Here is a 26,960-nt window from a genome sequence, read left to right on the forward strand (position 1 = left end):
TGTCCTAGGATGATGAGCGTCTGAAACAAACTACCACAAACATGTTGTTAAAGCCAACTGTCTTGAAAATGTTCTATTTCTGACTGAGAATGTTGACATCAATTAACTAAAGAAACCAAATAAGACAGATGTACCAACCAAGCTAACAGTTTTGCAATCTGCAAAGATAATTTAAACAAATTCAAAACACCTGACAGGTCAAATGTAATGTAGACAAGTACAAAGTGCATGCAAATAGCAATAAAATTAACTATAAATATAAAATGGGACACACTGAGCTCAAAGAGGCTGCTTATAACAGATATGTGTTGACATCTTTTTCATCTTCTAGACCAGGGGTGCCCAACCTTTTTTAATGTAAGATCTCCTTTTTCATTTGCCAGTCCAGCGCGACCTACCAGTGTGAATTTGAAGCTCTAATATAGGAAAAACAGACTGTGGGCACATAAGTATAATAACAATACCCATCACTAAAATGACAGCAAACAAAAGCAAGTGACTCATGCTACAGTGAACAAGTAATGTTCCCCATTTTAGAAAAAAAGAATATCCTACCTTAATGTGAGCATTGGCACTGAGAAGCTTATTTGAGAACACTTGTAATTATTATTTTGAACGTGTTGACTCTGCTGATCATGCATGTCGATGACATTTTTATTTTATCCCTGCAGCTCGAAATACAGCTCATTCAGAAGTTCAGTCACGTCTGTGAGGGATGTTAAATCCAGAAGCCACTGGTCATCCTCTAATTGGGCATATTCACCATGTTTAGACGACCTGAGAAACTCTTTGATTTCAGGCAACAGCTGTCTTAACCTCGCCAAAAATGTTTGTTTTTGAAATCTCCAAACAGCAAGTCAGCAGCCTCAGCAAACGTTTTTTTTATTACTTCTCGATCCCTGAATGACTTCTTGTGTTTAGCCAGGACGTGGTTCACACGCAACGATGCGATGATTGCAGCTTTCTCTCTTGTATTAGGCCTCGCGAAAACCGACTGCTGCTACTTTAGTTGAGATGTTAATTTTTCTACTTTTCTTTACGCAACTCACTTTTAGCGAGAAAGTCCACATCATGCGTTTTGTGTGCAGTTTTGCAATGTTGTTCTATATTTCCCTTTTTTGCGTAGACGCTAGCATTGCAGATTTGAATGCGAAAGTACAAAATAATAATCATGCTTCCATTCTTTGTGGTAACGGTAAGTTTTCGGTCTTTTTGCTTCATCATTTTCGCTCAGACACTACAACTATCAAATAGGCGTTCAAACTTTGTCACGGCCAGTCTGTTTTGCACCACTGTGTACTGTAGCGAATGTAGCACACAACTATTTACGGAGCTCCTGTAGCCTTTTTTCCAGTGTCAGCCAGCATTCAGGGAAGAGACGTTTACAACCCATTCGACAAGGGTTAAACACACACAAGGGCAGTAAAATGTATGACATTACTGTACATGCACAGATGTTAATGAATTTCTAGGCTATTGTCAAAAAATTGTCAAATAGCCCATTTATTTTTTGCCATTCTTGCGATCGACTGGTTGGGCACCCCTGTTCTAGACCATGTGGAGAAGCAATAAAAAGTTCTGATTTGGAGCTAAAATAATAGAAGTTAAAACAAGGGATGTTATGTTAAATTCTGAAATGCATTATTAAGATCTAATGTAATGTATTGTGTTCACGTTCTGTCATTGTGTGAGTTAAAAATCATCTGGAATTAGTCAAAGGAAAAACAGCCAGGTACATTTCCATGCTGAGAAAAGCATTTACAGTATACTTTGAGAGGCTGAAAATAAATCTAGTCTCAAACAGAAAAAAACCTTATGGGATAAACGGTCTCCTCTCGTTTGCAGACTTTCTTAGTATTTTTGAAGCTATTATTCTTATTACAGGTGTTAAGATATTTATTCAATATTTTTGACCATGTCAATCCTCAAAACCTGTAACATTTACAGAAGACCTACATTTTTTTTAAACTGTATGCAATATCACATCTTCTATACATCTATGAGAAAAAAATATTTTTGTCTAGCTAATGTAATTGCCTTCACGATGGACCATTTTAAAATTATTTAACATCATAGAGTATTCTCCCCAGCACAATAAGACACAGCTCCGTGCTCTGAGTTCCTGCATACTGTATGTTAACGTTTTAGTAGAGTGGTTCAATGTGATTGACAAGAGTAAATCAGAAATTCTGAGCGGAGCACAAGGATAATTAATGCAGATTGCACTCTGTGTAGACATAGTAAGCCCATTCTCTCTTATGGTCTTACAGGCCACAAGCGATTTATTAGCAGTGATCTATGGATTAACTTTAAATTCTGCTGCCTTGTGAAATTAATGTCAGAAGCAAAAAAAGCTAATAGAATGAATGCAAGAGTGCATGAACCAGCCAATTTGCTTCACACCATCATGTAATTTCATGATACCTTTTTATTCAAGAGGTGTCATCTGCAGACTTGTGGTTTTAATGTGCTCAATTGCGTCCAAAGTGTGAACCCTGTGGAATCATTGACCTAGTTCACGTTCAGTCTGCTTTCTTCTGTCTTGTGCAGTAAAATTAAAAAAAACGAAAGTCACAGTGAGACAAAATGAAAATGCAGCTATCAGATGAGCAATTTGAGATATGACTACCATGACGTTCATTATCTCTTTGTTGCATAAATAAATCCTGGCTTTTATTATTTGTTATCTCATTGAGGTAGCCATTGCACAAAGACTTAACATATTAGACAAACTCCGAGATTCAAAAAATCAAATACAGGCACATGATAGGCTTCTGATTTCTGACTGTAATAACAGGAATACAGTACATTGAAGGAATTCTCACTCTGCAACAAGTAAGGCTTGGGAATAAATTATGTTTTAAAGACAAATGATATGTGGCCTTTAAGATGGTGGTAAAAGCCCATCAGAATGCTTTTTGCATTTTACTTTGCAGAGAAACACAGAAATCAAACCACAGCACTAGGCTACAAATGTGGCAGAACGTGCAGGTATCCAGGATTATGTTGTTTCCACAACAAATAGGAACTTCAGGACGCATACTGTAGAAATCACATAACACAATGACAGAGGTTTTCTGCAATTGGCAAAACAGATGCTACCGTTTCTAAATGTTTTAAAAATACTTTTTTGAGCCTGGGTTTTTATAGTTTTCAAATTGTAGGTACAGTAGGTATGCATGTGATTCTGTCTTACACATGTGTAGCAATTACTATGTACAGTATCACCTGAAAACAATTTAAAAATAAGGCAGTATGTCTGAATTACTTAAAATGTTATGGGTGTGATATTTGGCAAACTGTCCAAGCATAACAATATTTTAATATTTGAATGGAAAATTGGGAGGGAGGACAATCACCCAATTCCATTTACCTAACTGCTGTAAAAGTATTAGGATTCTAGAGCTCCCATTCACACATTATCATCTGCATCCCTTCCTTCATCCTATCATCACCCTAGCAACTTCCTGGCTCATCCTTCAAGAAAACAGTTAGTGGGTCCAGACACATTGCACTTATGGTCAGGTGGCCATAAGCTCAGCTTACAGCTAATTCACATCATGTCTCTGCTCCATCTTAAGTAGGTTTTGACCTATCTACTCAATTAAAATTTTTTCGCTCCATTCTATGCTGTTCATGCAAAGATGAATATAGGCACTCATAAAGTCTGCTGTGGTCTGGTCTGCAGACATGAATTCCAACCTCATGTACAGTATACGCTTCAGGCCTCCAACCTTCATGCTTCAGGCTTCCAAACCTCATGTACAGTATACGCTTTTTTTCTGTGAAACTGCCAAAGTAGACCCATATTCTGGAAGAGTTACTGTACATACATACAGTATACAGGTACAACATACAGGTACATATATTTCCTTGGAGAGGTATGATCTGATATCTTGCAGGCTAGTTATTTTCATCAATGTAATATGTAAATATAATTGCATTCCATAAAAACTGGCACCAAAAAGTAATATTTACATTCAGTTTTTGATGTGTTATGTGCAGTTCCATAATAAATAGTCATTTCTGCACAGTTGGGGGCCTCTTTGCTTGTATCAGGTCCATGTTTAATAAAAGAAGGAACATTTTTCTTTCACAGTACCTCAAAAAGAACAAAGACATAATTCTCCACAGTTATCTCTTACTACTGCAGAAACTTGGGGGATATTAAATATTAGAAAATCTGATGCATGTATATTTTACTGTGAGAATGATAGTCATATTATCAGTTCTATTGAACAGGTATCATTTTCATGGGAATATCTCTGCATATACAGTATACATTATATATATCTAAAAGCTGCAGTTATACATATTGCATTTAGCATGATTTCACTTGACATTCAGCATGACTTTATAATAAACTTCATTTTATATTGTGCTTTCAAAAAACATTCAAATAATCACAATAAAACAAAATAAAGCAACACTATTAGAAACACATTATTCCACAAAATTTGAAATAATGAATTGAATTGAATTAAAAGGTATTCTATATTAAAGTTTTAGGACAAGCTTTAAAGATGTTGAAAAACCGCCATGATCTAACATGGGCTGGGTGGTCATTCTGCAAGCTTCTGCACAACAAATCAGAAAGCATGGTCATCAAAGTTTCGGAGCCCAGGTTTAAGTGCTAAATTAAGTCCAGAATCTAAAGAGCACAAAACTCTTGTATGTCTATGTCTATGTATACATTAAGCTCTTAAGATTAAGCAGCAATATTTTACATTGTATTCCAAAAATACACAGGAGATCAGTATAAGAAGTTAAAAAAATGAGAAATATTCTCTCACATTTGAATTTTAGTTAATACCCAAGCAGTTGACTTCTCAGCGTACAGCAAACTTATGAACATGCATGGATGCAAATAGACAAATGTATGTAGCAGCTTTTTTGGGGGGAGAGCCTGAGAGAAATAATAATGGGAGCAATGGAGAGGTGTGAAGATGAAAAAAACATTTTCACAACACTGCAAAAATGTGCCTCAAATTCAAGATGAGACAAAAATGAAACTATGATTCCTGACCTGAGTACTTAGACTGATTCCAACTCTGTCAAATGAAGATTGACACAATCGCAAAGTTTATAAGAGACAATTCGAGTAAAATGTTTTTTAACAGTTAAAATTTAAACCATGACAAAGAAGTTAAGATCTTGTAACTAAACAGAAAAGACTCAAAAATAAATGGATAGAAATGCCAGGTTAGATAATGGTGTATATTTACTCAGCATGAAATATAAATTATGCTTTTTTAACAGGGGAATAATAACTGCATATTTAGTAGCCCAGAGAATACTTCCAAATCTAAAAGATTGATTAATAATACTGTATGTATGACAGTACCACACACAATCACAACAGTTAAAACAAGGGCCCAAAGCATACAGCTGTATGGCAGGGTTAATTTCTATAATTATTTCAGATATCCCCTGAGAAGAGACAGCATGACATTCTGGAAAGTGAGATGCACTTAAAATGCTCGGAGGTGGAATCACAAAATATGATCTGACTTCTGATATCAGTTTTAAAGTAAAAAAATTAAGAACGCTGATTATTTCTGGTCTGAAGACTTCATGAATGGCACTTTTAACTGCATCTAAGAGATGATAAATGAGAAAAAAATAGTTCTAGGATTACTTTCCCCTACTTTTATTAGCTTCCCCAAAAATGCTGACCTAGTGGCAGTCAGTACACTATTATAAGATTGCTGGTTTTATTCGAGGGTAAGTAAATGAAGAGATAGTCCAGTATCCCTACATCTGTGTTTAAAGTTCATCCCCGTGAGATTTCAAAGAGTGAAGTTTGTTGTTATACCAAAGGAAATGATGCATAAATTAGACTTTACTATGTTCTTTCTGGAGCTAAACAATCTAAACCACCACCAAAGGTGGAATTGTAAAGCATATTGGAGTCATCAATACTAGCTGGCTGAGGGGCACTGACAAGTGAACTTAAAATGAATTGCGAAAACAAATATTAATGTATGTTGTGTATCTATACAGTATGCTTAGATTTCAAAGTTGATACTGGAACATCCTGATTAAAATAAATGACTATATGACCTACTGTATAAAATATTATCCATATAAAATGGAAAACGAATTTAGGAAAGCATAGAATTCTGTTGGAAAATAATTGCGATGACAGATGACAGTTTATGTGAAGATTGAAAACTCCTATTAGGCACCAGAGATGAGAAAAGATCTGAAAACTCTTTAAAGAACCAACTTCAGTGGCATGCATTCAAATGATATAAAATTGGTACAGTACAAGCAATGGTCTATGAGGAGTGTTAGGTTGATGTACAACCATCAAATTCTGCCTGATACATAACATTTGCTAAGCCAAGGTGCCAAGGTACTGGATAATAGTTTACCACAGAAAAAAGCAGGACAATTCTGGTGAATGTTTTCTGGGTGGATTTTTTCTTTCTGCCACTGGCAACATTTTTATTTAAAGAGATGAATATTTACAGTACAATGTATTTTCCTAGGTCACAAAACAGCAGTACTGAAGTAATTTATAGAGTAGTCCTGGAATTTTAAATTGAAATAATTGGAATGTGTTTTATCAAGCATTGTGAGTAAGATGGGTGTCTTTATACAGTATATTTATTGTTCTTATTTGTTCTGAATTCACTGTCATGGATTATAAATGCTAATTAATATTTCTCGCTCAGATTTCAAGTTACCCCATCTATAACTGTCTGGAAAGGCCTATAAATCTGAAACATGGATTTGAGAATTTTAACTTTCTGCACCTTATGACCTTATGAGAAATATAAACTCATGATAGTAAGAGCATTAAACAATTAAAATGCTACAAATAAGCCAATTTATTTGGGGGCATGTTTAATAAAATAAAAATCCATATAAGAAGTTGAGATATTCAATAAAAACTGTCAGTGATTTACTGGATTAAGTATTGAGTTTTTGCCTCTGTGACTACTTTGTTTATCTATGCTGCTGAGAGTTTGGTTACCTCTTATGTTCTGGGGTTTTGTTTTACTGGGAGGAAGATGATATTTACATAAGGGAGAGTATTCTTTGTCATACTTTTTATGGTTGTTCAGCATTCTCTCAATGAGTGAATATGTGTGGAGAGTTTAATTAATAAGGTCTTGTACTACATTCCATACTGAAACCATATAAGAAATTAAATTCCATTTCACGATACAGTATATTGTTTTCATTTTATAGTATTCCTTTTTTCATTTAATTTTAGGATTTTAGGATGTTTCATTGAGAAAAAGTAATGCATTCATGTTTTAAACAAAAACCAAAAGTATAGGGGAGAGACTATATGTCCGATCCCTTGTTTCCAAGTTTCATTATATTTTCTGTATTTTTGTTGTATATTTTTAAAATTAAATGCTAGGGAGCTTTAGTGGATCAAATATGCATTAGTCATGGTGAGCCAGTTTAAATAAACCTGTTGGAATTTGGAGCTACACACTGTGTAAATTATCTAATATTTATATGCCTTAATTGAATCCAGCTTGCAATGATAAATGCAGTACCTTGCACATGTTGGTAACTTATTTAATATGTTAATTACACAGCAGGTAGTCGGTAATGTCAGAAGAAATAGAGTGTGTACCTTCACGGCATGATTAAAATGCAGTTTTATTCATGCCTAATTAAGTATACACCACAAGGGCATTTCAATGGTAAAATGTTTAGGATTATTTAGGATTTCTTATGTAACTTCAATTTCAGATCAACTTTTAAAGACATACAGTGGACTAAATGTCTTCTAAAAGACAATGAATGAAAATCTAAGGATACAGTGTGACTGTGGGGTGTAACTCAAGAAAATTAGGAGAGAGTTTGAATCTGGCTTTTTTTCTCTTCTTTTTTCCTTTTAATAAAATCATACAGTAGTTACATATCAGATCCTCAGAATTCCAAGGTAGGCATTAGAAGGTACAGTTATTACTGTATCTGCCGGTGCAATGACTTTATGAATATCCCTTGCCAAGGCAACATTCCAGGTTCTTTCAAGTTTCTCTTTGAAAAACACTGAATATAAAATATTCACACCTACCTCTTTATTTTTCTTAAACATAAATTAACAGACAAAGCTTTTTATTGCATTAAAAATTAAGGGACTGGAGGAATGGAGCCATAGTTAAATGGTAACAGAATATACAAGAACTGTGCTAATCCTGTTGAGTGGTAATGTTTTAAATTTAAAAGTGGTGTTTCATATTGAAATGGTATCAATTGATCTATAGTTCTACAATGCTTTTTTACAATTTCAGTGATATCTTAATTTGATATCTTAAATCATTTTATGAAATGCATAAACCCTGAGGATTAATAAATTAAGAAAATGCAAACAAATATATAATTGCTACTACAGTGCATGTAGGTTAATATTTTATCAATTTTATTCAACTGATTCTTAAAGGATCCTGTTGAATCACCAACAACATTGACTATTCCAATGACTATAGAATGACTATGGAATTGGTTCCAGACTTCCACACTTGAGATGTTAAGAAATGTGCTCCATTAACTGTCCTGAATGTTCCCAAACTGAATATTGTTGACAGGTCCTATGGTCCTTCTGTTAACCTGAATTTGAAAATGTCTCCTGGATTGATGTCTCAGTATTTTTAACACTTTTAATGCATCAGTCATATACAAATGGAATCCTCTTCCTGGGCCAAGAAAAAACAAATTTCTTTTTAAGAATAAAATTCCTATTGTTGCCCTTCTAGCGCTACCTCTAGAGCAGGAATGTTTCTCTTGTAGCACCCAACATTAACTCAACATGATTAATGAGGCCTAATCAAGGCATCATATAAACACCAGAAGAAGGTTCCAGAGCCAAAACGTTGTGTTTCCTTTTTTATCATTCAGCATGAAATAAACCTTTACTTGTTCCTTTGCGCCTTGTAAACACTTCCTAAATACAGTATGTTGATTTTTACTAATGTAGAAAAGTATCATAATTTTACAGAATGGATTGGGATGGGTGGTTTGAAACAAGCCCTTATATAGATGTTAAACCATATTTAAAAAGAATTAAATCACAATATTGGACAAAAAAGAAAAACTGCCAGACAGGCCTGGCCACAGTAAGGTATTAGTATTTTCAGTGTGTTTTTCTTCTATGTGTGCTTGAAAACCACAAGATCTCAGATATATTGACCACTGGGGAACTAAAAAAGAAACATTTTTATTCAAACAGACTAGCAACATTTCGAAACTGACAGAATATTAAAACAGAAATGGCAACACATTCCAGAGTGCCACATTATATGACAAAGCTCATATGCTACCAAGACAGATCTTTTTTCTATGAGGTTACTGTATATCTCTTGAAGGTGGATACGTCAGAAAGCAATGAATATTAGTAGTAAGATTGCTGCCTTAGGTGGACACATTTTTGTTTTTTTGGCAAATAATATTATTTTGTCATCTGATCCTGTAGAATATGTTCAGTTCTTTTATATGTACTGTATATAAAATATTTTTGGGATATTTAGATTTAATTTTTCTGTGTGTCAGCTCTTCACTCCCCATCTTCATTAAATATTAGGTAACCTTGTGCCTATAGCTACAGTGTGGTCAATAAAGTTTAATGTTACACTGCCACTTCTACTTTGTTTTGCAGAAAAGTCATTAGAACGTTTCTTCTTTTGTGGATGTTTTATTCTGAAGAAAGTAATATACAGTAATTCCATTAAGTAGAAAATAATGGGTAAAAATAATATGAGGAATTGTGTTTCTGCACTGAAAACCTTCTGGAGAGTTTGATCCATTTGTTCTTTGTTCCATTAAATTATTGGAAACAAGCACTTAACTCTGGGAACAGACATATTGCAAAGGTTAATTTGCCAGGACATGGAATGAATTTTGTACTATTTATTACAGTTTAATTAAATTACATTTTTAGATTATGTGTCCTTAATTTTAATTAAAAGAAAACTTTTGAAATCTCACATCACAATTAGCTAACTGAAAATATTAATTTGAGAACAAACCCTAACTGTGCTTTCTGTTATGATAAAATATTTTTATAAAGTGGAGCTTTTTTCCCATTACGTCCTGCAACAGTATTCTAGCAACTTCTGTGGGCTATAATCAACAAATTTTCTTTGAAGAAGTTAATAGTAATAGTCAATAGTAATAGTTAATAGAAAGTACTGCAATTAAATTTTCAAGAAACTCAAAACAAGGTCTAATACAATCTTCAAATTGTCTTATTGTCCAAACAGTTCTCTGCACTTACAGTAGCAGTGTGATCCATTCACCTGAAGCAGGTTTTAAATGCTTCCAATCTACTAGCAATAACAAATAATTGTGCCAAAGTAAAAAAAGGAGTGTGCCAAAGGAGTGAGAATCAATCTGAGCTCTCTATACTGGTTCACTCTGTTTTTTCCGTCTGTTTTGACAGATATTGCTTGTAAAATGTCAAGCTTTCACTAAAGTGCTCGGGTTTTTGTTTTCCTTTGGCAGGGCTACCACATCCACAGATGTCTTGGTGTCAATCTGTGTAATATTTGCAATGTCATTCATACCAGCCAGCTTTGTGCTATTCCTGATCCAGGAGAGGGTCACCAAGGCCAAGCACCTGCAGTTTGTCAGTGGTGTGAATCCAGGTGTCTACTGGGTTGCTAACTTTGCTTGGGATATGGTAAGTGTTTCAATGCTTCTTCACTCTTATGCAAGTCCAGAAGAATATGTCTCCATATAAACTGATCTGATTTGTCATGGTGTGTATTAAGATATTCTACTTCAGGGGCTTTTCAAATTGAATATACAAACAGTAAAAATGAATTATCATAACCCACCTGACTTCACCCTGGAGAAATAAAGTATTTTGCCCACTGTGTTTTTCATCATTGTAATTAAAATGATGTAGCTGTCAGATTAACCTCAACATCACAATATCTCAAGTGTTGGCACTATCAGAAGAAAGTATAATGACATTGTTGCAGATTTTTACCTATTTATTTTATACTCTGATACTGTATATCATTGAAATCATCTATAGCAAAGATTGAGGCACTGTTTTCATATCAAAGACCCAATATCTTACAAGATTAGCCAAGATCTAATCTAACATTCGATATCAATGTTTCAAGGGTAACATTATATAATCTAAGACAGAGTAGAAATATAACTGACAGACAACAAGGTTTCTTTTCATTTTTGCCTTTCTAAGAATTTTGTGTTTTATCTTATTTTACCAAGATAACATAACTGTTATTAAAATATTCATAAATGCAGTGCTTAAGATAAAAATGAGAACTGTTTTTGACAGCAGATTGTGCAGAATCATTGCCTAACAATGCAACATTGTGGTTTCTTTTACAGTGTAACTACATCATTCCATGTTTGATAGTAATCACCATCTTCCTGTGTTTCCAACAAAAAGCATATGTTTCACATCAAAATTTGCCAGCACTGGTCCTTCTTTTAGTTCTATATGGGTAAGTCCCTGATATAAAAAACTGATAATGTGTCTACAGCAGTAGTAGTATCAACAACAGTAATAGTCATAACAAAAACAATAATAATAGTCTAACGGTATTTATACTAGGCACTTTGTATTAATGTATTTTGCCTGCTTAATGAGGTAGACAATGAAAAGTGGCCCTTCTTAATGATCTAAAAATAATAAGTAGACTTTTCAGACCACATATATTAAATAAGTTAAAAATAGTTTATTGATATATGAAAATTAATCTGCATGGCCCTGTATTGAATAAAGCACTTAGAAAATGGATAGATAAATGTTCATATATTCAAAATTCAAAAATATGTTCACGTTGTCTTCTACTGACTGTACAAATCCTAAAAAAAATCATTTAATGAAGCATATAGGAGATGGGTGGCCTACCTCAGTGCTACATTTTCAGGACACTTACTGTACATAATCTAATGTTATTGGTGAACAGAAAGATCTAGAAAGTAAGTGGAAGATTAAAATGAAGAAGGAAAGTATAGTTTGCAGTATACTAATTTCAGGCTGTCACCCAGGTTATGATCTGCTCATTACATAGTCACAGACAAAGGTATTAATCATCCTCCTTAAAACAGGTGGGATTGAGCAGCCATTACTAAATAGTGTGAGGGAATGATGAGCTTGAAGATGACAATATTTTACTCTGTACACAAAATAGACGTTTCCTCTTTTATCCAACCCACAGGGAACAAATTTGTACTCTTTCTGGTACACAGTTATCTGTAACCTAAGATGATGTTTATTTGCTCTTTATGCTTGTAGTCATTCTCTTAGTAGTTTTTCATCAGCAGGGATTTTCCAAGTTAAGTGATTTTACTAAAGGTGGAAAAGAGCAATTTCTTTAAGGAAAGTATGTCCCCTGTAATTTGTGTATCCTGTGAAAAAGGGTTACAATAGCCTGTATGTATATTAACATACTGTAAGCATTCAGAATAAAAAATAATTTAAATGATTATTTTTAATATCAGTAGGCAAAACTATAAATGGGCACATTCTTCACAGAGCATGCAAAACAGAAATAAGGTTGATTTATTTTGATAGTGCCTGATGGTGGAACAGTGGTCAGATTTGCTGTCTCGGAATTGAGACCCTGGGTTCAATTCCTGTGGTGCTATCTGCAGGGAGTTTGTACTGTATGTATTTCCTGTGTTTGCATGGATTTCCTCCCACAGTCCAAAGACATACCGACAGGTTAATTGGCTTGTAGGAAAACTACAGGTGTGAGTATGTGCATGTTTGTGTCTGTGTGTGTTACCCTGCGATTGACTGGCGTTCTGTCCAAGATGTATTCTGCCTTGCTTGTTAGGACAGCTCCAGCTCTCCCATTACGCAGGATTGCATAAAGTGATTAGAAAATGGATGGATAGATAGATGGTAATGCATGAAAAAATAGTGTGTGAAATGTTACTGCAATGGACATAATTTCTATAGCCTCCTTTCTTGAAGTTTGTCACAATCATAGATTGCTAAAAATCATTTGAGATTATCTGTTTATTCAAGATCTGTATGATGAGAGCATAAAAGGTCAGCAAGAATCCCATCACCTCCTACTGGTTTGTTTTTCTTCATTTATGTAAAGGTTTTCTTCACCTCACTAAGCATTAGTACAGTTGCTTGTCTCTGTGTATTATAAGGTGGAAGTGATTTCTGTGGATTCTTGTTGGAATAGATATTCAAAATGCTCCTTCGAATGGCCATTGACTGCTTTGCTTTTCTTGACCAGGTGTCATCCTTCCATAGGTCACAATGGGATTGATTCTTAGGCAATAAGGCCATAAACAGTCCTTACAGTTGTGAGGAAACTACCCATACCTTTATGTCTATAAGATGTTAAATTATCTTTACCTTTTCTGTCCACTACTTGTTCTTCTTTGTTACAGGATAGCTTTTAATAAACCAACAACTTTACTAGTTGGTGGACTGGGTTCTTCTGCTTGGACTTTGGGTCACTCTGCAGACCCTCAATAAACCCACTGATTACCATCTTCCCATACTGTATGATATGATCAATTTTCTTCTGTTCTTCGCTGGTTCACGAGACCCTTTTCTCAATGCAGTTTTGAAACCCTTCATTTGACAAAATGGCCCACTTCTGTCTCTTCAGCAATCTATCACCTTCCAGCTAACCTCCGTGTTGCTCCTTTTGCCGTTTCACATAGGGTCTTTATTGCTCTCCTGGCCATTCCACAGCATGCCGTTCTGACATCCGTGACAGAATGTTTTTGTTTTCCTTCATTGCTTTGGGACTTTTTTTTTCAGTTCTTCTATTCTAGTCGCGGGATGCCACTCCCGACATCTGTGCCTGTGAGCGGGTCATTCAGCGGTATGCCTTCCAGACATCTGTGTACGAATACCTGGCTTTCCTCAGGTTGTCACTCCCAGCATCCATGACAGAATGCTGAACTTATTTTTTTGTCCCAGTGAGAGGTGTTTTTCTATTTTTTGTTCCTGGGTTTTTTGTTGTTACTTTTTTTTTCTCCTGGTGTTTGGTTTCCTTACTTCATTGTCTCCCTGACCCCTGTTTCATGGACTCTTGCTTCGTATCTGTTGTGAGTCTTTTTTGTATGGTTTGTTGCCTTGGTCTCCCAGGTTTATTTTTGTTGTGTGTGCTTTTTTACGTGTTTTGTCTTTGGTTTTTTTGTCCTGCTCCTCCTGAGCCCCGCCTGGCCTCCCCTTACTCTACTCAATAAAGGTTTCTGGAGGAGGGGCTAGTTCTCAGCCGTGGACTCCCAGAGGTTTCCTTTCAGCTAAATGAGGTTTTTCCTCCCCCCCAGTGCTGTGCAGCTCATTTTGTTTTTGGGCCGTCAGGAGCAGCCCTTGAAGCGGGGGGGGGTTCTGTCATGCCATCTACGTCTAGAGGACGCTCCTACTCTGTCCTGTTCCTAGTTTCCCTGCGCTTTTCTTGTCCTTTCAGTGTGTCTTTGTGTGGGGCTATATATTTCCAAGTCACCCTTTGTTCCTTGCTCAGCATTGAGGGTAGGGATGTCTTGAGACCCGCCTAGCACCAGGTCGCCTTCTCCGCGCTTGGGGGCATAGGTTTCTTCCCGACATCGTCTGACCCCCTGAGCCCAGGCTTACCTCCGTGTTGCCCCTTTTGCCGCTTTGCAGATGGTCTTTATTGTTCTCCTGACCATTCCACACAGACTCCCGTTAATTTAGCCAATACTGTATGTCTTCAGGAAGAAGTGAACAAATGTATGTCTGCTGAAAGAATAGAACAGACACTTATTTATTCTACAAAACTGAACAATCTTTTGATTTCGTGTTAAATAGTGTTCCTAGGTTGTTATTATGAGAAATAAAAAAATGTTGCTTCAATGATAGCCCTGCCTTTTGTTTGTTTTTGTAGCTCAGGAACACAATAACACAGTAACCAGGAACTTTGGCCGAAATGTTAATAAAAAAGACTAACACTGAATTTTTACGGGCCTTGTATTTTAAAATGCATTTCCAAATTTACACCCAAAAACAGTTTGTAGTTTCCAGTAATTAGCTGTAGTCTCTTCAGCAAACCCATCAGATGCTTTACCTGAACTCTGACCTTAAATCAGATTTTTATGGGCTTTAGCTGCTGTATCTTCATAACAGCATCACCCTTTGTCAAGGGATATAAAATGCTTTCAATTAAGCTTCTGCAGTAAATTAGAGATTTTATTCTCAATAGGTCACTTGCTACATGATCAGAAAAGCTGTTATACATTTCAAGGATTCGGTAGATTTGTAGAATTTCTAATCCATGTTAAAAACTCAGAAGCTAAAGTATATATATTATTTTAAGGAAAAAATCCAGTCAGATGATACAAAATATAGAAAAAATACAGTTATGAGCACAAGAAATCTAATTATTTAATAAAACAGGTTCATGTAATTATTTGTAATACGTTCTTAACTTACAACAAATTATGTGAAATGAACACTTGGCTGTCAATATTACAAAAGCAATAACTGCATAAATTGTGTATGTTATTGACTTTTAGATTAAACTGGGCAAATGTAGATCATTGGTAAAACAGTAAAAAAAAGGTATCTTTAAATAGGTTCTCAGTCCAAAATACCAAGATGTCAGTTATGCCACTTAAGCAGAAACAGTCTAAAACATAATTCCAAAATTACCTTAAAAAAGGGCACAAATGAAAGAGGCCAATGGACCCATTTTTGTTTGCGTAGTTCCTGGTAGTTGACAAAACCAGCCTCAGCATCATAGCTGAATATATTCTTCACATATTCTACAACCTTTGTGTAAATTACCTCCTGTTCTCAATCTTAAATGCACTTCCAATTCGTTTACACATTTGTCCTCTAAAGGAGAATTCTTTTAAGTCCCTGTATTTCAGGTGCTGTATAACTATAAATATACCTTGATAAAGGGATATGATGAGAATTAGTCAAACCTGTTTTTTTCCCTCAAAAGTTTGTTTTGTATTTCATTTTTCTACACAAATGCATCGCAGATCATTTGTGCCACATGTTTCTATGTGTGTTTTTCAGATGGTCAATCACTCCATTGATGTATCCAGCTTCATTCATCTTCAGCGTCCCTAGCACAGCCTATGTTGTACTGACATGTGTCAACCTCTTCATTGGAATCAATGGGAGTGTGGCAACATTTGTAATGGAACTACTTAATGATAAGGTGAGCAATGATCCCCTACTACCGCTGCCAGTTAATTTTAGATTATAATGTTTAGTGAAGCTTCCAATAAAGCATCTTGAATTGAAATAGGAAATGTACAAAAAGGTCACATTTCTTTTCAATGTACGGTAATTAGCTATGTTCGTATCTCTTAAATAAATACACTTTAATTAGCAAACACAGTTTGAAAGTGCACTGTGGCTCCAGTGGTAAGATTAAGCATCTTAACACATTCACTTCGAGGAGATGACAAAAAAGTCTCACAGTAAAAGTAAATGGAAGCACATCTTTTCATAATCTCTTCTATTCAAGACTAAGCAAGTGACGTTCCTTTAACCTGAATAAGAAAAATAATAAGCATCAAAGGCAATGTATACTTTGAATTTAATTTACTTTGATGATTAAATTGTCTAACCGCAATACAGTAGGTCCATATACAGTAAATATCTCAAAGCTGGTGTAAAATGCAGCTCAACAATCAGAAACAAAACTCAACAGAGCAGAAACAATGGTCACTAATTAAATTATTACAGTGACAGTCTGCAATACTGTCTTGTAATACAAGAAATAAAATCCTGAAATTCCTTAGCAGCAATACAAGGAGATGAAAGCCTAACAAAATTTTTACTTTCAGTAAGAATATCACTGAACATTTTTGCATTGATTTCTTACCTAGTTATTGACCATAATTGTATCTTTTGAAAGAAGATACTGTACTATACATAATAAGACACGGTGGTTATATTGTATGCTGTAGTGAGCAAGCTGAGATGGTAACACATGTTTGAGCCACACAGACTTACTTTAAATAGTGGAACCAGCAAACCAAGTATTACCATATTCTTGGCATTTTGTTGGCTGTTCTTCTTGTAATTATATTTTAGAGCTGGGTTATTATCTCTTCTCCATATCACTTGTACTGTACAGTATGTTTTTCTTTTCTGACTTAAATAATTCTCTGATCAATAGCAATCTTCAACAATATTTGTTTAGCAGAACTTAGGTTTGAGGCCCTAACCATTGTATTGGAAAAGGAAATTCATGATGTTAGTCACAAATAAATCTACATTTCCATTGAACTCAGTGACATACAGTAAGATGGTTTACTAATGGAGGTTCAGTCTGTTTTTCATCTCTTCTGGAAAAATAATACCTGACAGAAAAAAGCAAGAACACTTTATGAATACCTTCTGGTGCTAATTATCTGTGAATGACCAAATGGTCTCACAATCTGTAAAAAATGCAAATAAACAGGTTGTCACATGTATTTAATTGACTGATTCCTTACTTATCTTACCAACAGTGTTTTTTTTTTTATCTGCTGGAACTAACTGCCTCCATAAATTTATTTCCTGTGTGTACCACACCATTGTTTTCCTATTTGCCACAATAAGAAAGATCTCTTTTTCGACAGACATTAACAGGGTATTATCTTGCAGTCTCTCAATTTCCACAGGCTATTTGATTTTATTTGTATTTTTTTCCTGTCCCAGACTGTTAAGATATAGAAAATATTGAAAATCCTTCTTCAAAGGAAATGCATTTTAACTTTAAAAACTCTTGGATTGTTTTTTTGTCAGCACGTCTACATCTTTAAAAGAATTCCACTGGCACGGTGAGATGTGCCAGTGTGCCAAATTAAGTGAACAATTTAATTGTAGTCTCTCCAGGTGACACATATTTTTTTCCTTTAACCTCACTTCCCCCATCCTACCATGTCTTTTAAAATTCCAAAATGGATTCATTTTACAGTTTGTGTGTCATCAAAACACCTGTGGTATTTAACCTATTCCAAACTCCTTCTGCATTTTATTACTATCAGTGTATCTCTATAAGCCTTTTTCAATATGCCAGAACAATATTCCTGTGAGAATATTGCATTTTTGAGTTGAGGACTACAGATTTCTTTCCTCTCTCATAATAGTTTAGTGTCCGTAAGCTATTTTGACATGAACAAGAATATGAATGGCAAAATGTATTTTGTGTATCAAATTTAATTGGAAATGATGTCAGTAGTTCCAATGCAAAATAATGCCAATAGGAAATAAAACCTTTGTCACTTTATCCTGGCAGAATTTGACAAAGTCATTATCATGGTCTGTTAACAAAACAATCTAGAGATGGTCTCTGCATACCCTACAATGTATTTGCTTGTGATTGTCATTATTAACTGAGTTCGGCCTCAACATGTAGTTCTCAAGTTCAAAGTATTTTTTTTTAATTGGTGTCAGGTGGCAGAAAACAATACTCTCAACCATTAAAACCCCCGAGCATGTAATTCCAATTAATAAAAAAATAAAAGTTACACAATTATCACATCAGTTTAAATCTCTTTTAAAATTCTTATGTTTCAGTTACCTTAAAGATAACCAAGAGCTACAGTCTCATATTCATATTTTTTAAATAATCTGCAGTATGCATTAGAATTGTCATAATGCCTTCAAACTCAATGCTACTAAAAACACAGTAGCATACAAATGTTTATGTGGAGCCTTACAAAAGGCAAATGCTTCCCCTATGTGGGGGATTGCATTCAGTATTGAGTCTGTTGCATGAGTTATTTCAGATAGATCCTTGAAGAGTTCCATAGATGAGTTCTAGGGGATTGCTAACCTCACATACACAGAGAAGTGCCTACAGATGAGATTATTTGTGACATGCTTTGTATTTTGTGTTCTTATTATTGGTACTGTACATGTAAGTCTCAGCACCTGCAGCAAGTCTAGATAAACAAATCACTGCTAAAATGAACTTCTCTATGTGTGTCTGAAAAGTTGACCTGTAGCTTGAGAATAAAAAATAGCAGGTACTCGCACAGCTACTGAATGTCCAGATTTTATCAAGGGGCAGATATTTTTCAATGATATTATTTCCCAGCCTGCTGATTCTATCAAACATAGCCCTGCTTGCATGTGTGAGATGGTGTCAAGAACAATCCAACTTTCATGAATCACATACTCATACAGACAGACTATAGATTGACTGTGGATCAATTCACTACAAAACTGTCAGCACTGAGACTGCCTCTTATGAATTATGCCATGCCATTGCATTTTCTATTTTTATAATTGGTAATGAAAAGGCATGCAGTCAGCACTCATTTACGTGACCCTTCCTATCATGGGGTTTCCTGACAGAAGAATGAGTGTGATGATCTCATGAAAAGTCTAATATCTGCTGAACCAGGAGAAAATACTAAAGTCAGCTAGTACTGAAAGTGGAAGTGATGCAAATGCAAATACATACTGTACATTATGTATTTGATAAGCTCTTGTGAAACAAAAGTTTTGCAGTGAAGGGTTCTTTTAAAATGTGGAGATTAAATTACAGCTTCAAATATATTCAAAGCTATCAACTCTTTTGAAGCTTCACTACACAGATGCTAGGCAAATATGTACAGGTACCAACATTTTTATTTAGTAATGGACTAACTTCACAAAACCCTCAAAATTCAGTAAATATGATGAGCAGTCAAGATTTGTTTTCACTATTCATTTCACTTCTCTTAAAGCTTTCCTTTAGCAGAAGCCATTGTAATAGGGCTTTTTAATCCAGGGTCACAGAAGTGCAGTATCTTATACTTTTTATTCCTGCTGTACTCACAGTTTCAAAGCTTCGTTCTTAGCTGAAGCTGAAGGTTATGAAGAAACCTATAGATTGTGCATTAAATGTATGAGTTGCAATCTTCAAATCACAAAGTTTCTCATCTTCAAATATTTAGGAAATTAAAAAGAATAAATTAATATACAGTATACTGTATACAGTATATTTTTATTGGTAGGAAATTCTTGCCACATCAAGAACAGTATTTCTACTGTAAGGTATTTTATAAATTTGAGTTCTGCAGATGTGTGCCTTTAGACAGAGGTCTGCCAAAGCATTCCTGCTTTGTGTATTTTCTTTAACCATGGCAAATTTGACTGGTGGTTAAACAGCTTTTGATCTCATTCCAAAGGTTTGAGATATCACTCTTGTTCTTTAGTTTCATTGTATTTCATGATAAGCAACCAAAGCCAATTAGAAAATGCATTTAGGAATGTTTATTGAGGAGGCATAAGAAGCTTTGGCTTAACCCACTTGGTTGAGGGCTAAACACCTGGCTGTAGGATGAGGAAGTTAGGAATCCCATAGAGAACAGATAATTTAATCAAGAGGTAGTTACAAAGATATACTGTAGATGGGGTGGGGGAGGGATGTTTTATTGATTTTTCTTTCCTTTTCTCTAGTCCTGGTGCCCCGGCTAGCTCTGTAGGTAGAGCATGAGACTCAAGTCTCAGGGTAGTGGGTCTGTGTCCCATGTTGGGTGTCAGCTTCTCCGTGTTGGAGGTTGGACACAAGGCTAACAACCCTGTCCTGTAAAAAATCTAATGTAATGGTAAAAGCAACAAGATGTTGTTGCCCCTGCATGCTGGGAGGAATAAAGGGCAAACATCTATCCATTTTGTAGTCCTAGTGCATTTGTTTACAATGAGAAATGAATCCTAAAAATGAAGGACAGGAGTCAAATTTTAATACCCAACTTACCTTATTTTCTACTAGTTTTGTCCAATACAAAAGTAGTCTCTTTATGCTGTATAATTATATACAGTATAATTACATATAGAATTAATATTAATTCACTATAATATTATTATATTAAGTTCATACCCTGGTTTGAAATTTCTACGTTTTGAACTCAAATGTTTAAATGTCCAGCCTGAAACTATTGTAAGAATTAGAATAAATACAGTAGGTGACAACAGAAAATGACTCCTTAATTTGCTTTTGTGACAATTAGTATATTGGAATGTAATAGATAGATAGATAAGACTTTTATTGATCCCGAAGGGAAATTACCTGTGCACCAAATTTGCGTTGCATTTATGCAACTAGTGCAGGGGAATTGTGGATAAAATGATATACAGTATAATAGCTTACCCATCTCAGCAATAAATTACAGTCTGCTTTAAGTCAAACAGATTTCCTATCTCTTGTACTGTAAGGTACATGATTATTAATCTAGTCTTTTCAGTCATTTTTTCCTTGTAATCTGTGACTGCAGATGTCCACCATAGCACTTTACTATTGAAAGGAGAAAAGACCTACAGAACAGTAGCTTTTCTAAATGCTGAATTTTAACTTAATTCCAGAAAGATGTGCTTATAGATAGAATCAGAAAGAACAACAGGCTACAGTCAGTCAGAACATGAATATCTGGCATAAAAAACTCATGCTGTAGCTAAAGGTTAATAAAAGTAAAACCATATATTCTTCTGTTCTGAACATGTTCTTCTGAAGATAGACCTGAAATTAAATGCATGCATAATACATGAACTTTCATTGAACACGAACATGACCCTGAAACAGAAGTGCCATTATTGTTTGTTTAATAATGTAAGTGGTCTTCAAATCCATCTACTGTAGGAGCTTCCAGCCGTGGACTGGCTTTCATTTCTACTTCATTAAAGTAATTAAGGCCTGTGTGCTCAGAAGTGTACCTCTGTTCATTAGTTTCTGCAGGATAGGGAACATTTCAGCATATAGCATAATCATAAAAGCTTCATCAGAAATAGCTCCAACACCCCTGCTCACCTGGAAATTAAACATAGTTAAAGAATAAAATGATCCTTCCTAAGATGATGCATGATTTACCAAAATCCAGTTTTGTCACACCTGTTATGAGAATGAGGGAGACAGGTCTGACTCATTTATTTTTTTTATAGAAATTTCAACTGAGATGCTGCTTTTAAGATAAATCTCATTCAGTTGGTGTTTTAGAATGCAGCTGTAATTCTAAGTGTTCTCTGCAGTATAATTATCCAGCATGTATCACAGTAACATAGAGGCTAATCTCTTATCAGTGATTAGCTCATTTCCTCCTCTCCCCTTAGGCCACTTTGCTTCTGTATCTCTGAGGGGCAGGTATACAGTAGATGGGTAGGAACTATGATTGCTCTGCATGTGACAGTATAACCTTCTTTTTTTTACAGAATATTGCCCAGATCAATGACATTGTGAAGCAGGTTCTGTTGATTTTCCCACATTTCTGTCTTGGAAGAGGGCTAATTGACATGGCCAAAAACCAGGCAATGGCCACGGTTTTTGAAAGGTTTGGTGAGTTTTGCCTTGATAAAGGCATTATTTTATGTATCTAAGGGTTCGTTTAGAAAAACAGGGAAAAGGCTTTAAATAGCTTAATTAGACAAGGGCATCTTTATGCATTCTTTACCAAATTATGCATTCATGGCAGTGTTAAGACCAACATACAGTAGCTGTACCATAAATGGAAATTAGCAAAAGGATAAAATTTGTATTCATAACCTTAATTTTCCTTTCTCTGGAGGTCCATGCAAAGTATTCTAATTCAGGGACTGCAATTGTGAATTGCTACCTCTAAGTGCCACAGCATTGCAGACATTTGCTTCTTTCAGGTCCTTTTTTCCTTAGTTTTCAAGTTGATCATTAGGCACAATCAAAGTAACAGTTAAGGTGCTGGTTGTGTCAAAGTTCTGCATTACCGTGAAATACTGGAAGCTGTGTGGCTTTGCACTAGAGCCTCCTTCTCCCATCAAATATACAGTATGAGGTTAGTACGAAAAGCCCACTTTTGTCTTTGGACACACAGTAATAGTGTCCAAATAGTTAATGTATGAACATCTGTCAGTTTTTGAAATTCAAATTTGTAAGATGCTTATGCATGCTCATCTACCGCAGCACCTTGAAATGTCTAGGCACTTTATACTGCATGCCACTGATGGCTAAGTACCTTTATTTATTTCTAAAGAAAGGAAACATACAGTACTCCATGACAGGCAACCAAATATATTTTATAGCAATGATATGGCAGGGAATTACTGTCTGAAGATTCATTTGCTGGCAGTAAGCATGACAGGAAAGCAATCATAACTTAAAAGCCTTGTTGGGAGAAAGCCTGTTCACAAGAAAATGAAAATAACTCCTGCCTTTCCACTCAACAAACATGGAGACGACTGATCCTTAGACTTAAGTCGTGTAAGGATTAAGGGTAAAAAAAAAACTTTCTGATGGTGATGTTGCGTGTAACCCTGCTCTCCACATCTGCTGTTTTGATCATGAATAGGTGTACAGACATCTTAAGTAAATGAATATCAAAATGTATACAAGAGTGGGAAATAAAATGTCGAATCATCATACATATAATATTGAGCGTAAAGAAGGTTTACTAGCTCTTTTTCCTTTGTTGACACTCCCACACTACATTTGTGCCAGGAGTGGAGTAATATCCCACAAACCAGGATTGCTGATGGAGTCAGTGAATCACTGCTTTGTACAGTATAAGACAAAATGTGTAAGCACTACATTTTAACCCTACTCATATACAGTATTTCAGGCATTTCAGAGGGGATATTTATGAATATTCCTCCATGAAGAATTTATCTAAGTCTTTTATACTCTTTGGTTTCCATTAGTGATATGCCACCTTGAGTTAGAATCACAAAAGATCAATCAGATTGAGGCCTGAAGAATGAGATGGACAGTAAAAACATGTATTTTGTGTGATCCACAGCTTTGGATGTACGCTGTGGGTCACTGCCATGCTGAAAAGTCAATTATTGGCCAGGATTGAGCTTTTTGGCAGAAAGAACCTGGTGTCTGGCCAGAATATCTGGGTTCGAGTTGGAGTTCATGATTTTCCCTATCTTGACAAGGCCTCCAGAACACATACTGTAGATGCAACATAACCCCAAAACATTATACACCCCCCTATTACTGTATTTCATAGTTGGCATGAGTGTTTTCTCAATATGCACTTCACTTTTTTACACCAAGCAACAGGCTGAAGTCCATGTCCAAAAAACCCAATTTTAATTTAAGACATTGTTTCAAATGTAATTCAAAAGTTGTTTATCATGTTGGAGTCACCTCTTTTTGCATGTGGCCTTGTTTTCCGATTTCATTAGCGGTATGAATACATTTTGAGGGCATTGTGTTTTTCCTCAGGCTTAATGAATACTCCAGCTCCTTTGTAGCAGTGTGGTGTGTTATCATGCCATCTTTATGATTTTCATTTGAAGTTGGATAAAGAACAGCTCTCTGAGCGATTGCACATACACTGTATTATACAGATATTTCTTCATCTAAATGCATAGAAAACAGATTAGTGCACGAAACCATGAGGAATACAGCAAGTTGCTAGAGGTGGTTACCATGTTACCTATTAATAGTGAAATACTTCTTCTGGAAGGTACAGTATCTTATACATGTATGAGCTCAGAATATATAGGTTTTCAATTTCTGCTTTTTCATTAGTGTTAGAAGCTTCCAATTACCTATAACAATATATTTACAGTATATACAGTATATCAAATGTACTCTGGTGATCTGTTTTGGAATATATATATATTTCTTTCTGGCATGGTTATACCATATATCCATCCATCCATTTTCTAACCTCTTTCTTCAATACAGAATTGCGGGCACTAATTAGGATACACCATGGATAGCACACTAGTACATTGCAGGATATACACAGACGCAAACATGCACACATTCACACCAGGGCCAATTTTCCCAGAAGCCAATTAACATACCAGTGCTGTACAGTATGTGTTTGAACTGTGGGACTGTGGGAAACTGGAGCACAGGTTTTCTATGAGCCAAAAAACGATCATGTGGACATCAGATAATCAGGACAATCAGATAATATTCTCCTTCGAGGCTTTTAGTAAGACTGCAATTACAAAAAATGGTTGAAATGTTTTGGTGTGAAAAAGCAGGTTATGTAGCACCCTAACGTTTTTTTCAATTGATTTGTTTTCAGGTGAAGACCGCTTCCGGAATCCTCTGGACTGGGACATGCTGGGGAGGAACCTCTTTGCAATGTGTATTGAGGGGCTTGTGTTCTTTGCCTTAACTCTTCTTATTCAGTATCGGTTTTTCTTTAAACCAAGGTAAGGAAAAAAGGATATCCTAGATTTATTGTACTGTTATGAACATAAGCCAGAATTAAAATCAATAACAGAGATAAATTTTACAAAAAGAAATGCTCTTTGCACTACTGCTTCTGTTCCTTTAATCACTTAGTTTAGGAAATGTGGTATTCAGATGAATCCTGGTTTGTGAAGGTTTAATTAGCTTGAAAATCTATTGTTGTTATTATAATATACCATTTTATTTTTTAAAAATGAAGATCTCTAAATTTACTGTATTAGCCTGATTTCGGCACTGCAGAAACCATTTAGCCTACCTCTGTTGCTTGGCAACATTCTGTTGATTCATCCTATAATTATGAAGTGTAAAGACAACTGAGGAAAATTTGATTTAAAGTATCTTTAGGACAATTAATAAATGAAAGAATGGAAATTTTGTCAGATGAAGCTTCAACAAACAACTGAACAATTAGTTTTAAGCAGGTATGAGAGCCTGGCGCTATCCTTGAATCCTGTATCGAGTTCAGGAACTCTACCAGAAAAGGAACATACCAAAATAACAGATACATTGTTCATCAAAGACAGGTTAGTTCCCAAAGTGTTCAAGAAGTGTTCACCAGACTACAAAAACACATGGAGCTATGCCAATAGAAAACACTGGTTTTCAATACTTATACTGTAGAATACTGAAAAAGTTTAGTTCAAATCTGAACTGAAATTGTCTATGCTGTAATGCTTTCTCACATTTCTGTGATCTTAGGGCAGTGGATGTAGTCGCCCAACCTGTCATTGATGAAGATGAAGATGTCGCACGCGAACGTATCCGTGTGTTACAGAGCCCAGTTGAATCAGACCTATTGAGAATCTGTGATCTCACAAAGGTACACAACATTTTCTGGGATTATGTCTATTGTTTCCTTTCTAATTTACTGTTCTCTTGTCATGTTTTTGATGGATGTAGGAGGATATGAGCCATTGTTGTTGTGCGTTTTAACAACAGTACAAAAAAGTTGTTTTTCATCTAAATGATGGGATTGATAAATAAATTAATCTTGTCTCAGAATCAACAACCCACAGCCTGCTTTTCAAAAGCATGCATTTGCAACACTAAAGAATTGATCTGTATTTATTAAGTGAAAGATCAGAATAATTTCAGAAGTTCCATTTTTCGGTGTCAAGGAGGTATGGTTTTCACATCTTTATTAAACAATGAAATGGGATGTAAATTACAAAGTTCCATTTTGGTATAAGGATATAACCAAGGAGAAGGTTTTCTTCTTAATTTCTAGTCCCATGTGTATCCTCTATCTGATTGCAGTTGTGGATACATGTTTACATACAGTATGTTTTGGGATTGTCCATAGGTTGTCAATTCTGGATATAGGTCTCTTGCTGTTTGTCCGTTATTCTGAAAAGGATATCTCCTGTTTACATTCAGTAGATTTGCTGGATGATGACCCTAATCTGGGTCTCTCAAAGCAGCAGAAACACCATTGGGAACCTCCACATTCTCTCTTCAGCTGTTACTGGATACTGGCTCATCTTGATATTATCTAGAAAACGTTCAAGCATTATGATCCATTATGACAGCATGGATGCTGCACATTGGTGGCGAGTTACCTGTAAAGCGCTTTGAGTGGAGTGTCCAGAAAAGCGCTGTATAAGTGTAAAGGATTACATTTTAGGGATCCCCATGTATAACCTTGGAGTAATGAGTAAGGGTGGCTCTTTTGGGGTGGAAATGGCTAATTCTGGATCCTGTGGGAAAATCACCAGATGGTGAAGGTCTGTCAAATGCTGAGATAAGACATGCTCAGCCTGGAAGGGAAAGTTGCCTTGCTGTTTCCTCGAGGAAGTGGACTTCTGCATTATTGTGATTTAAGATGAAAGTTGGACTGTAAATTTGTTTTTTAACTGTTTGTGGTTTTGGCTGAGGGAACAGACACCAGGGAGTCAT

General features: G+C 35.4%; 1 protein-coding gene across 1 annotated transcript in view; it reads left to right on the plus strand.

Moving 5' to 3' along the window:
- LOC148840567 (phospholipid-transporting ATPase ABCA1) overlaps positions 1-26,960 on the plus strand; it is a 300,212-nt gene that overhangs the window by 234,908 nt on the left and 38,344 nt on the right. Inside the window, exons 36-41 of the mRNA XM_088932095.1 lie at positions 10,471-10,648; positions 11,332-11,447; positions 15,971-16,115; positions 22,085-22,208; positions 24,895-25,024; positions 25,764-25,884. Of these exons, the coding sequence (XP_088788221.1) occupies positions 10,471-10,648; positions 11,332-11,447; positions 15,971-16,115; positions 22,085-22,208; positions 24,895-25,024; positions 25,764-25,884 (814 nt within the window). The remainder of the gene's footprint in view (positions 1-10,470; positions 10,649-11,331; positions 11,448-15,970; positions 16,116-22,084; positions 22,209-24,894; positions 25,025-25,763; positions 25,885-26,960) is intronic.

This window comes from Atractosteus spatula, chromosome 1 (assembly GCF_055471065.1).
Source record: "Atractosteus spatula isolate fAtrSpa1 chromosome 1, fAtrSpa1.hap1, whole genome shotgun sequence".
Taxonomy (NCBI): Eukaryota; Metazoa; Chordata; class Actinopteri; order Semionotiformes; family Lepisosteidae; genus Atractosteus; species Atractosteus spatula.